This window comes from Rhipicephalus microplus, unplaced genomic scaffold (genome assembly GCF_043290135.1).
Source record: "Rhipicephalus microplus isolate Deutch F79 unplaced genomic scaffold, USDA_Rmic scaffold_16, whole genome shotgun sequence".
NCBI lineage: Eukaryota > Metazoa > Arthropoda > Arachnida > Ixodida > Ixodidae > Rhipicephalus > Rhipicephalus microplus.
In genome coordinates, this window is record NW_027464589.1 from 12,062,501 (window position 1) to 12,075,263 (window position 12,763).

General features: G+C 46.7%; 1 protein-coding gene across 4 annotated transcripts in view; it reads right to left on the reverse strand.

Moving 5' to 3' along the window:
- The window catches only part of LOC119166682 (phenoloxidase-activating factor 2), a 298,006-nt gene that overhangs the window by 128,473 nt on the left and 156,770 nt on the right, over positions 1-12,763 (reverse strand). For 2 of the 4 annotated variants that reach the window (XM_037418002.2, XM_075883392.1), the window contains exon 1: positions 1,775-2,007. The exons of the other annotated variants lie outside the window; for them this stretch is intronic. In XM_037418002.2, coding sequence (XP_037273899.2) covers positions 1,775-1,992 — 218 coding nt within the window. In that variant the 5' untranslated portion in view covers positions 1,993-2,007. Of the gene's footprint in view, positions 1-1,774; positions 2,008-12,763 lie in introns of those variants that run through there. 4 annotated transcript variants of the gene reach the window in all.

Below are 12,763 nucleotides of genomic sequence, written 5' to 3' on the forward strand. Positions count from 1 at the left end.
ATAGATAGATAGATAGATAGATAGATAGATAGATAGATAGATAGATAGATAGATAGATAGATAGATAGAAACGCTTATAGCTCATTAGACGGGCTGAATGCGCGTGTTCTGCCAAAAATATGCATAAAGCTGCGCTGATTTCGCAAGCGTGCCAAAGTGCGCGTGCGTGCACAAGGAACCGAGATGGGTTTACTCATTGAGTGTAATGAAAACCAGGATTGATAAGATATTAGGGGTATATGCACATACTTTTGTTTCCGGTGTTTCAGTTCAGGTCATAGTGGTGTAACTTTGACTCGAACGCGTAGAACTGAGCCAACACTATCGTTAGGTGGATTATTTATTTTTTATTTATTTGATTTGTCGGACTAAATAAATACGTTGCTGGCGGTCAGGACAAAATAGTGTGGTTTGCCACCTGACGTGGTCCTTCTCGCGCTATAGGCGTATCAGCGGTCGTACAAAACAGACATTCCCAGCTGGAAAAAAAATATTGCATATAAAATCGAATTCTAAAATTGATTGCACGAAATATCAGTTATGCATAATCTATAAAGCAGCCATAAACTTGACAACATAACTCTACCCTACAATGGGCAAAGAAGAAGTAGTACTATTTGACACAGTTGCCGCATTTGGGCACAAGTAGGTTATAAAGAAAAAAAATGACAAACACTTATGCAAGTGGGCTCACGGACATTTAGACACACTTACAGGGTGTCCAAAGAAATGTGTCCAGTATTATTTAACGAAACAGAAAGCAGGCACCTGCAGGCTATATACCTGCGGTGTTCCTTTTACTTTGGCAGAAGGCACTTTCAGATGTGTTGAAACATTAATTACGGCAATATTTACAGAAATTAAGACAATTAACTGTTTATCCAGTGGAAACAGCTGATTGAGTCCACTGGGTGAATGGAAGTACTTCGTACTAATATTCAACAGCATCTTTGAAATTTGGGAAAGGCGGCACTTTGGGAAAGGAATCGCGTTAATATGAGTAATAAAGCGGGTCAGAACAGCAAAAAAAAAAAAAAACAGGCGTCACACAATGCGAATCACGTAACAAGTGAGTCGTTCAGTTAAGCCTGTCTATGATCAGTATCACGGCTCATTATTGTCTTCGGAAGCACACATTGAGCCCCAACTAATTTTCCTACTCGTGATAAGAATTCTTATCGTCTGTAGCAGCGAGATGACTAGCTTTTTGGCTGCAATGTCTGGCACGCCTGAAACAATCTCTTTTCTGCGAAGCTGACGCCCACGAGTGTGGGGATTCCCCAGTATACCGTACTATTTGCACACCTGCCGTGTGCTGCTTTGCCACTACAGTGGTAGAGCATGACAAATCGTCCAACAAAGAATGACACTGGAGTGAAGACTGTCACAAGGAAATGCTTCTTTTCATCAAGTCACTGTCTCATCCTAAACAATGTCTGCAGTGACAATTCTTGTACGTAGATTTTTAACGAATTCCAGCGTGGATCTTTTCCCGAGCTCGTTTACGCTGGCCAAAGTTTGTAAGGTCGATGAAAATGATAATACTCGATAATGATATAACTCCACGAGTTACAGAAAAGGTGCATAGAAAAACTCCGTGAAAGTTTTGTGACAAGCTTTTGGGGAGAAACCTACCAACCTACGCAGATTGAGGCATCCTTTGTGTTTTTGCTCTAGCTTTATTGTACCATAATACCTATCCATTATGCTTGTTTTAGGCTATAAACACTCGTATTGCGTATTATATCACATTTGCTGTGCAAATGGCACTCACCGTTGGTTGACCAGACTTGGGGTGGCGCGTGCACTTCGAGCTGCGTCGTGCGAGCGTGGCCGACCTTGGTCTGCTCCAAGCGACGACGAGCAGCGCGGAGGAAAGGGGCTGCTGCAGCGATTGCCTCTCAGTTTGGAAAGTGCGGGTTTCCTCCTTAATGTTATGCGCCGTCTTAGCAAACGTCTCGACGTAGGAAACAAAACAGGCACCGTGTCCATTAATGACGTCACGTGACGTCGTAGACAGCGAAGTTGGTGCGCTAACCGGTTTGGGATTTCACACTTGCGAGGCTTCATCGCGGGCCGCCCAGATCTGTCGCTGCTCTGTGCAGCAGATTCACAGTCTTCACTCGACACCCCATCAAATATTTTTTCTTCAAGCCTGCAAATTTGAACTAAGCCGGCAGCTGCTATCATATTTGGGTGGTATCTCTTTTTTCAGCACTGAAACAATTTCTTACAATTTTAAAGAATAATGAAAAATAGTCTGAACTCGTGTACCAAAACACTGCCAATGCGTGTGAGGCATAGTGAAGCTCCAGCTAAGAATTTCGATTCTGCAGTTGAGCGCCCCTGTCCAGCTCAACGTTTTCCCTACAAAGCTGTTATTTTATACGGCAACTATAATAGCCTTTTTGTGATCCGGAGCAGCATCCTTCAGAGCAAGAACCGCGTCTATCAAGTTTGGTTTTTGCTGTATGTCGTAAATATTTGGGTTAACCTCCTTCGCGAGCTCGTACAACTCTTTTGTATGCAACGACCTCAAGTGAATGGCCATTCTCAGTGCGTATCTCTTTACGCGACCACAACGTCATGACCTCTCAACTTGGAGAAAATGACACCCCCAAGTCACACATTTTTTTAACGCTACAATGGTGGCCTTGATAACATCACTGTCAAATGTTTACGACTGAAGGGCAATTTATCGAGGGTCACGGTTCACTAGCAATCCCAATAAAACCAACAGACAACAACATCATGAAAAGCAGAGATGACACCATTTCTGACACGTAGCCGCTATTCTGTGCTACGACACGCATGCAAATAAATTAAAGTGGAGGAAAAGGAAGCTTTCTTGGGGTGGGGAGCGAATTTATAGCGTTCAAATTAGGCCACTCTCTAAACATCCAGCCACGAATCCGGCGTAGGAGGCTGAAAGCGTTACGCCCCCTGTATTAAATTGATACTTGGCAGTTGAGGCTCAGAGCTTTGTACCGCTATACTTGCCAACGACTTTTGACGAGGCGAAATGAGCTGAAAAAGCCGACATCGGAATTCGCACTAAATCCACAAGAAGGAAGGGCAGCGCAGATAATGACACTCAACAACATACTTTTAAACAAGCCTTGTAACGCCTCACTAAATATATCATAAAACGTTTATTCTCTGACAAATGTCATGGTACATTCTTTTCAAGACCATTACATATAGGCTAGCTTATCGCATCACATGCGCGCATTTTTCCCGTTATTTCTCTGCCACGAGAGCTCTATAAACTACAGAAGTCAGTAAATGCACTACAGCACGCACAGTATAACGGACTAAACTTTGAGTTTCTTGAGTTCATATGCTATTTTTGACAAATAAAGTGCACACCTATAGAGCAATTTCACAAGGAGTCTACTATTTATTCCACCGCAGCACCGTCTACCACTTCCTCCGACGTGTCGCCACCATGTCGGTGTGTGGGGATCTGCGGCCGTGTATGCTACATATGCACTCAGTACGCAGGGTGTTGCTGTCCTTTGCGGTACACGGTAAACCACAACAACACATCGCGAGTGTAAAGGCGCTAGTGAATACTTGGTAAGCTGTCCTCTTCGAAACGGCTGACACAGAAAGCAACCGCCATCCATGACACGTTCCCGTAGCGGGGCTGGTTATAGAGAGGAGGTGAGTAGAATTTCAATGCATTTCTTAAGTAGCACGTGTAAAGGAGTAATGGGTTAGTATGTTTTGTTACAGCTGGACTTGCGGGGTGAAAATGGATATTCCGGCGCTTTTAGATATTGACCGATTTCAATGAATCATAGAATCTGTGTTCTGGTGGGTACCGTGGTGAAATGCGCCAAATTATACAACCGTAAGCGATTCAGCATTTTAGAAAAGAAATCATAAAATTAGTAGCCGATTCTGAAATCACACTTGTGAACGTGAGCCACCCTGTGTATGTGACGTGAGGGCCTACTTTTTTCCAAAAATTCCGCCTTCCGCAGCAGACGGCCACGGCGCGTGCTTTCTTCTACGGTAATGCAAGCACAGTTCAAATTTGTCAGCTACATACAGCGAGTATAAGTCATTGTGACATCGAGTTTTACAATATCCAGCAACAAGGAAATTGATTCGGCGCATGTCAGATGCTTCCCGCGCCGGCGGGTTGAAATCAAAAAGCGATGGTTCCGTGCTGAAATAGTAGCTGCAGAGCTTGATCCCGTGTCAAACAACATCACCAACTTGTTTTTCGCGCGTCAAAAGGGGCACGTGAGCTAAGTTTACACCCTGGCCAGCCGTGGAGGGTGTAGCGGATTTTGTGACGTCACCGGCAGCAGATTCTCGTGACGTCATGCGATACAAACCATGAATGGCGGAGAAGCTCTCTCTTTCGGTTTCTGTTTTGACTCGACATTTATTGCCTAATTAAAATGATAGACGAGTTTTGATAAAATGAACCAACCTAGCTCTTGCAGGACTCCCAATACTATTTGAGAACAGCATTATCTCAGTATCATTGATAATGCACCGGAGTTCCCCCTAAAGGTAGCACATCAGTGTTTCAAGTAACTCTCGGGTTTCTTTGCCATGATTTTTTTTGTTTACGGTAACTCTATAATCGCTAGCAGACCATCTGCTTCCACTTAGAGCGAGCGAATAGAAAGTTTATGGAACGAATGATTGATTGATATGTGGGGTTTAACGTCCGAAAGCCACCATAAGATTATGAGAGACGCCGTAGTGGAGGGCTCCGGAAATTTCGACCACCTAGTGTCCTTTAACATGCGCCCAAATATGAGCACATGGGCCTACAATATTTCCGCCTCCATCGAAAATGCAGCACCCGCAGCCGGGGTTCCATCCCATGACGTGCGGTTGAGCAACCGAGTACCTTAGCCACTAGACCCCCGCGGCGGGGTGTTTATAGAATGAAGGAAGCTCAATTAAACCCTGGTGGATGTTTTGATTCGTCTCGGCGTCGCATTCACAAGCTTGTGTCTGGTCGTTAGGCTGCATAATAATCGAATAAGTCACGTAAGGGCTCGAATTTCACAAAGAACCAACAGAAACAGAAAATGAAAATAAGTCTTGCGTGTCTTGAAGCACGGCATGGCTTAATCTCACTTCGGCGCGAACAGCACTGGTGATACGCTGAAAATGCGCCTGAGCGCATGTCTTCAGGTAATAGGGAATTTGAGAATTGGGGCCCCTATTAGCTTGGGGACTGAAGAAGCTTGCGATACACCAGGGCGCATGTGCAAAACTCAAGCCAATCTTGGGCTATTGCGTTCGTGCTTACCCAAGGCCCAAAACTTGTTGGTTCAGCACTGCGAAAGGTATGGGGTATAAGAAAGCGGAAAAACATAGTCCCACATATAATAAGTGCCTTAAAACTGATCGGGTTTACTGAAATTAGTGTTGGTTTGGTGTATAATACGCCACATCATTATGTAATACGTTTGTTGTTCGCAGTTAGTTCGTACGCATGAAATTATTTTTGTCTCTTTTGTCCCCTGGTAACTGCGTTTCCAAATCAGCATGGCAGCATTCATGCAAAAGTGACCGCCCGCTTTGATCCTAACTAGCTCTTGCTACACGCTCACAGCGCTGACAGCAACGAATGAATGGTAGAATCCACCATCGATTTGTTTCATATTACTCGGAGGATAAAACATCGGCTACGTGCAGTGACTATTTGCGAGATATGCTGCTTACTTAGCCGGACGTGCTAAGACTAACCCGCCCAAGCATGGCTTGGAATGCGTCCCCAGACCAAGAACGCTTAATCATCAAACATCGGACATGTAACATGGCACGACGTTTCATGCGCGTCGAATCCCGCTTCGAAGGAAAGGAAAAAAAGAGAGGAAAGAATTATTGGAGCGGGAGACGAGAAGGAACGCGTCGACGGAGAAGCAGTTATAAGAGAGCCACTATAAGCGTCAAAGAGAAACCGGCACAAAGTGAAAATATCCGCCAGCATAAGCGCCTACCAAGCTTCAGCATGCATACAACAAATCCACACTTTAAGTTCTTGGTGTGACTGTTTGTTACAAACTTTTACTGTATTTTCAAGTTAACAAACCAGCCTCATTTACAATGAGGGTGTATAGACAATTCATCACAGAGCCACCAAAATTTTCAAGAACGCGCGAAATCCATTACTTTCCCGCGTCTTTTGCGATGAATATTTGCACGGTAACTTTTGGCAACGCTGGATCAACCGTGCTGGACGTGGGTAGATTACCACTTTATTACTGCAAGTTTCTACACTTCCCTTGCTCAGTTAACTTTCCGCCATCCTCCGTTGCGTCATCTATCTCCTGGTGTCTATTCCATCTTTCTGACTTGTCTATCCTGCGCAGTACTTGACCGATCCCTGACCACAGTAGCGGTGGTGAAGTTTTAGGGCACGAAGTTGCCCCGCTTTCTTTACTACCACTGCGTGGCCACGTTTATTCGCTTTTACAAGAAAAACATTCTGGTCTCGACGAAGTGCGGTACTATCGGCAATCGGCCGCCAGAGGGCCCTCACCCCACTCCGACACAATGTACCAAGTGGGGCACCCTTTCCCGAAGGCCTCAGTGAACATGATTGCCACCCCAAGTGCCTTCTCTGCCACGGTGCCCACGAGACTACGACTAGTGGCTGTTATGCAAAATACCGGAAACACAATTAAGTCGCCCTCAACATCGCATTGAGGACCCACCTTATCTTCGTCACTACAGAACGAAGGCAACCACTTGAAGCAGACTGCTCGTTCAGAACCGGCCAACACTCAAGCATTCCCCCCCCCCCCTTCTCTACGAACCGGCGGCGACACCTCAGGTGAGCAGTTGGGCAGGGATCGCTGCTTTAAAGCCTCTTTGTCTCTCCGCTGTCAATCCTCCTTTACCTGAACTTATAACCTTTCACCAGCAGGTTGTGCAGCTTCAAGAGCAAAATGAATTCCTAACAAAACAGCTCGCACTCTTAACTAAGCAACTTGTTCCTTAACAACAAGGCTCGGCAAAGCCCCTCGCTACTGCCGCCCCTGTCCAGGTGGCTATGCCGGCAACCTCCAAGCCTAGCCCTCACGCTACGTGCATTCCGAATAACCCTCTAGCTCTAGTAGCTGACACACCTACTTCGGAAGCTCCGGTAGCTACTGAAGCACCTCAGGATGACTTGCCGACTAACCCAATTCATTCCAGTGAAGAACGCGTCACTCGCGTGGAGGATCACATTACGCGCGTCGAAGCGTTGATCAGTCACCTCATTGCTAGCTTCTCTGTCCATTGCATAGTAGTAGAGGTCCCTCAGGCCATTTAGGTCTGAAAAATCACTCAGTTTCAACCCAAAGAATCGCGTTCGTGCTCCTCTTTTGTTTGCAGTACGGGTTCAGTTCCCCGACGTAGTCATAAGGTGGGTACCACCACATCCCCGTCAGACAATCCGGCCTCTGTACCCCTCCCTGCTCTCAAGGCTCTGAGCAAGACATGGAAGGTGAAATATAAAACCTAGGATATGCATGATGGCTACCAACTGTACATGTCTTTCAAGTTAGTCATCAAAATTCGAGATCATGCTGTGGAAGTCTAGAGGGTTCGGCAACAGGTGAAAGCACTCACACCTTTCCTTCTTCTTCCACTCACTTGGCTCTCAGCCGGGCGTGTTGGCACTTCGAAAATCTGGAGTGACACCTAGGAGTAGCTTTTGCAAAGGCGTACTCCTTTCGCATAGGAATGGCGGATAGCTCCCGATATGAATCGTGTGACACTGACGAGACAATAGAACATCTACTGTGTTCATGTGAACGTTTTTTGAGCGAACGCAACTTGCTACGCGAAACGTTCGAGACACTAGACAGTAGACCTTTCTCCGAAGTGAAGATTCTTGGTTCATGGCTGTACGCGTCGCAGGCCAGCAAAGCGACGCGAGCACTGCTAAGTTTTCTAAAGACGACTGGACTACGCGACCGCTTATAAGCGTGCAATAGACAAGGTCACATCTACACACACGTTGCCCTTCACTTCTCTCTCTTCTCTTTTAATCCCCTCACCCCTTCCCCCAGTGCAAGGTAGCAAACTGGACGTGCGTCTGGTTGACCTCCCTGCCTTTCATTTCTTCCCTTCCTCGTCCTCCTCCTGGAGGGACACCGACTCTTTCTGGATACTGCTCTTATACGGGAGGCACCACTGCATGCCTTCTTGTGCATAAGGCGTACACGGCAATACAAGTTGACCTCGATCTGGATCTTCCATACGACTCTTGTATGATTTCAGTGCTGTCTCAACCGAGAGGCCAACCATTATTTCACATATTAAATCATGTATTGTCCCCCTCGTCTTGCGAGGGCCTCCTTCACGAATCTGTTTCATAGGGTGCTGCGCATGGCAGACCGTCAACCCCTGGTGATTGTCAGGTACTTCAACGCCCCAGCCCTCACTGGGGTTATCACTATGAGAATGCCCGTGGAAGAGAACTCAAGGAGTTCATCTCTTTGCTTAGCCCCACGCTGCTTACAGATCCAGAAGAGCTCACGCGTTCCGGCAATTCGTTCACACGCGACGGATGTCCCGACCTCTCCCTGACTCGTAACATTCGCGATGCTACACTGAAAAACTTGGGCAAGACCTTTGAGAAGCTACCACTTTTTGCTTCGCATTTTCTTCACACCGCGGCAGAAATTGCGCCGTTACTGGGGCCTGGCCTGTCTCGCAGATTGGACTAAATTTAGAATGCAGTCATTTCGTATGATCCCCAACACAGAGGAATACACGGCGTGGGCGTCTTGCGAGCTCCATGTGCAGCGGGCAAATACTCGCACCCTCAAAACCTTCAATTTGACTCATGCAATCGACACACACCTCTTACATCTCAGGAACGCTCCCCGCGGCCTTATAAAGCACTGAGAATGTAACAAACTCAATCGAAAAATTTGCGCTCGCATTGAGGTGCTCACTGCAGAGGATGCGGTATACTGAGTGCAACTTGTCTCAAATTGGGCTGACACCTTCACGAATATGGCGAACTAGTTGAGCTTTAGGGCACCTGGCGGCTATTTTGTAGCCTTCTGGATCCCTCCAGCACTCGAGCAGAAACGCAGTGCCAGCTCCGCCGTGCTCTGCATGCCTATCAGGGCACTACAGATCAACTTGCGCGAGAATCGTGCGACCAATATATCTGTCGTACAACTGACCCCATACGCCCAGAATACATATTCCGGTACCCCTAACGCCGAGCTTGATGCGCCATACACGCTTTCGAATTTACGGTCTGCACAGGCAAAAATGCGCCTGGCTAACAATCACAGTGTCACTTCTGGATAACCTTCCCGATGAGGCACATCAGTCGACACTCCACCTGATAAACTTGATATAGGATGTCTCCCCGCTACCATCGGAATGGACATCACTCGTCACATTCATACGCAAATGGGACCAAACCGGTCAGCATCGAGGCACTGAGAACAATCTCACTAACCTCCTGTTCCGGAAAGGTCATGGAAACCATGGTGCGCGAACGCCTTTCGGCCTACCTGGAAGTACAGTGGCTAGAATAGAAAAGTGTGATGAACGTGCCGGCTAGTGCGTAACACCTTGGGAGGAAACCGCCCGACGGCGCTGGCACACGTCGGGAGTACACAGTTGGGAGCACACTGGTATCCAAGCCTGCACAGGTAAACCGGGGGCTAAGGCAAGGGTGTCCCCTGTTACCCTTATTATTCATGATGTACCTACAAGAATTAGAGGCCAAATAGATGGAAGTGGACTAGGCTTCAACCTCTCTTTAGTCAAACAAGGAAAACTCATTGATCAGGCACTACCAGCATTAATGTACACAGATGATATAGTGCTAATGGCCAACAACAAGGAGGATTTGCAGAGAATTATGGACATCTGCGGTAATCAGGGAGATATGTTAGATTTTAGATTCAGTAAGAAAAATATCAGCAGTCATGATTTTCAATGACAACGAAGGTAGTGAGCTTAGAATACAGGAGGTCACGCTAGAGATAACAGATGAATACAAATATCTGGGCGTATGGATAAGCGATGGGACCGAGCACCTGAGGGAACACCAAATATACGTGACGACTAAAGGTAACAGGAATGCACCAGTGATGAAAAATAGGGCACTGTGGAATTACAATAGGTATGATGTTGTGAGAGGAATATAGAAAGGGGTCATGGTTCCTGGGCTGACGTTCGGCAATGCGGTCTTGTACATGAGATCAAAAGTTCAAGCAAGATTAGAAATTAAGCAACATAGAATAGGTAGGCTTGCTTTAGGGGCTCACGGGAATACACCAAATCAGGGAGTAGAAGGTGATATGGGATGGACATCATTTGATGGCAGGGAAGCTAGCAAAAAGATAAAATTTGAGAAGCGACTAAGAGAAATGGGGGAGGAGCGTTGGGCTAGGAAGGTTTTCAGCTACTTGCACATGAAGAATATCGATACAAAATGGAGGAAGCGAACCAGGAAATTGACTGGTAAATACTTAGAAAACAGCAGGTGGCCAAACCAAAAAGAACTGTCGGTTAAAAAGAAAGTGAAGGAAACGGAGACTGACATGTGGAAAATGGGCATGATTAGGGAGTCCGCACTAGAGATATATCAAATTTTTAAGCAGGAAATTGCCAAGGAAAGGATCTATGATGATACTCGGGGTAGTTCCCTAATGTTTGAGGCCAGGACGGGAGTACTGCGAACCAAGACGTATCGGGCCAAATACGAAGGGGTAGACACAGTATACAATGCGTGTGGAGAGGAAGAAGAAACTGCCGAACACTTGATAATGTTCTGTAAAGGGCTTCACCCTATAGTTCAGGATGATGGCGCAGAGTTTTTCAAAGCACGGGGGTTTAGGGACCAGGAGGGCAAAATAGACTTTAAGCGGGTAGACTTGACTAGAAGGAGGTTATCCGATTGGTGGCTAAAGTCAAGGCACGAGTGAAATTTAAACCCTTGACTGCGAAGTACGAATCCTCAAACTCACTTTTTAAAGAAAAAAAAATAAATCTAGTTTTTGGTTCATTAAGTATTGCGGCTTGGTGGCGCTAGCCACCGCCCGATCTAAAGGATACAGCCATATCCATCCATCGATCCAGTGGTTTTTTGAGCGCTCCCGATCGACTGCGCAGATAAGTTGTTTTGCATGTTTTGAGCTTGTCTTTATAAGTATAGGGCAGCAGTTAAAACCAATCCCTGAAGCACTTGTTTTACTGTAAGGCATTTTCGTGGGTCAGTTACCAGGTATTTATTAGTTTGTGTGTGTGTGTGTGTGTGTGTGTGTGTTTGATTTTTTGTTTTTTTGTTGTTTTTCTTTTTCTTTTGCCTCCCCGTGGGGGAGGTGCACGTACATTGAACACGCAATATATTGTAGTAGAGCTTAGAATTTCTCTTTTTCGTACGGCAGGGCTTGAGTTTTGTAATTATCGAGTGAGACAAGTCATAAAACGATTGGTGACGGAAAGACATGGTTAAAGAGACTGTAATGTGTTAAGGATGCGGAGTGTGTTTCAAAATGGACCCAAGTGCAGAAGCAAACAGGAAGGAGGCTGATGCGAAGTGTAGGCAATGTGAGGTCGAGGGAAAAATGGAGAAAACGATGGTTGCCCAGAGTGAACTGCTGTTGAGAATCACTAGCTGGACACTGCGTTGGCGACAGAGCAAGAAAAAACGAGGGCAATGGGAGAAAGTCTGAAGTCCGCTGAGGAAGCACTAGCCAAGGTGAACAAAGGAGCGGCCGATGGAGAGAACAGTAGGGCACCGGCAACCAGAACGGCGGAGAAAAAAGAGCTAGCAAGTTTGGAAAAAACAGGTTCAGCCGGTTGAATTGTCGCAAGGCCCTGCTTCGGCGAAGTAGTGGGGGGGGGGGGGGGGGCTGGGAGGGGACAAAGCAGCTGGTGTCACAGGTGCAAGTAACCCCAGGTGCAGGACGCTTCAGCTGAAAAGTTACAGCATGTTATAATCGCTGGGGACTTGGATTTAAATCGATGCGCAGAAGCAATCAAAGGATTGATTTGTGGGGTTTAACGTCCCAAAACCACCATATGATTATGAGAGACGCCGTAGTGGAGGGCTCCGGAAATTTCGACCACCTGGGGTTCTTTAACGTGCGCCAAAATCTGAGCACACGGGCCTACAACATTTCCGCCTCTATCGGAAATGCAGCCGCCGCAGCCGGGAATCGAACCCGCGACCTGCGGGTCAGCAGCCGAGTACCTTAGCCACTATACCACCGCGGCGGGGCGCAGAAGCAATCAAAGAGAGGGTAAGAGGTGACAAGTGTGTTGCAGTAGGGACGTTCCCAGGACACAAGGTGGAAGCAGAAATGAGGCAAGCAGGCACAAAACTCAGAACAACAGCTGATAGACGAAACCTTGTGATACTTTCAGCTGGTTTAAACGATGTCCTAAATAAATATACGGCAGGACTAGCAACCACACTGTCGAAAGGGGTCGATGACATGCGTGCCACTTCTCAGGTAAAGGCAGTGATATAAACGATACCGGAGGTACCGGTACGTGACGGCAACTTGCAAAGAACGGTTGTCAATGCAAACCAAGAGATATGGCAGAAGAGTATAAACAGAGAGGTGTATAGGGGGGATGGTTTTCAACGAGACAGAATTCACTTCGATGAGCGGCTAGGTCATGAGGTGGGTTGGCGACTTGCAGGACGCGCAGTAGCGTTTTTGGGAAAAGCGGGCCCTTCCAGGTGCAGGATAGCTAGTAAAGAGGAAAACAACCAGGGACACTCTTTGACAGATGGTATGGACAGACACAA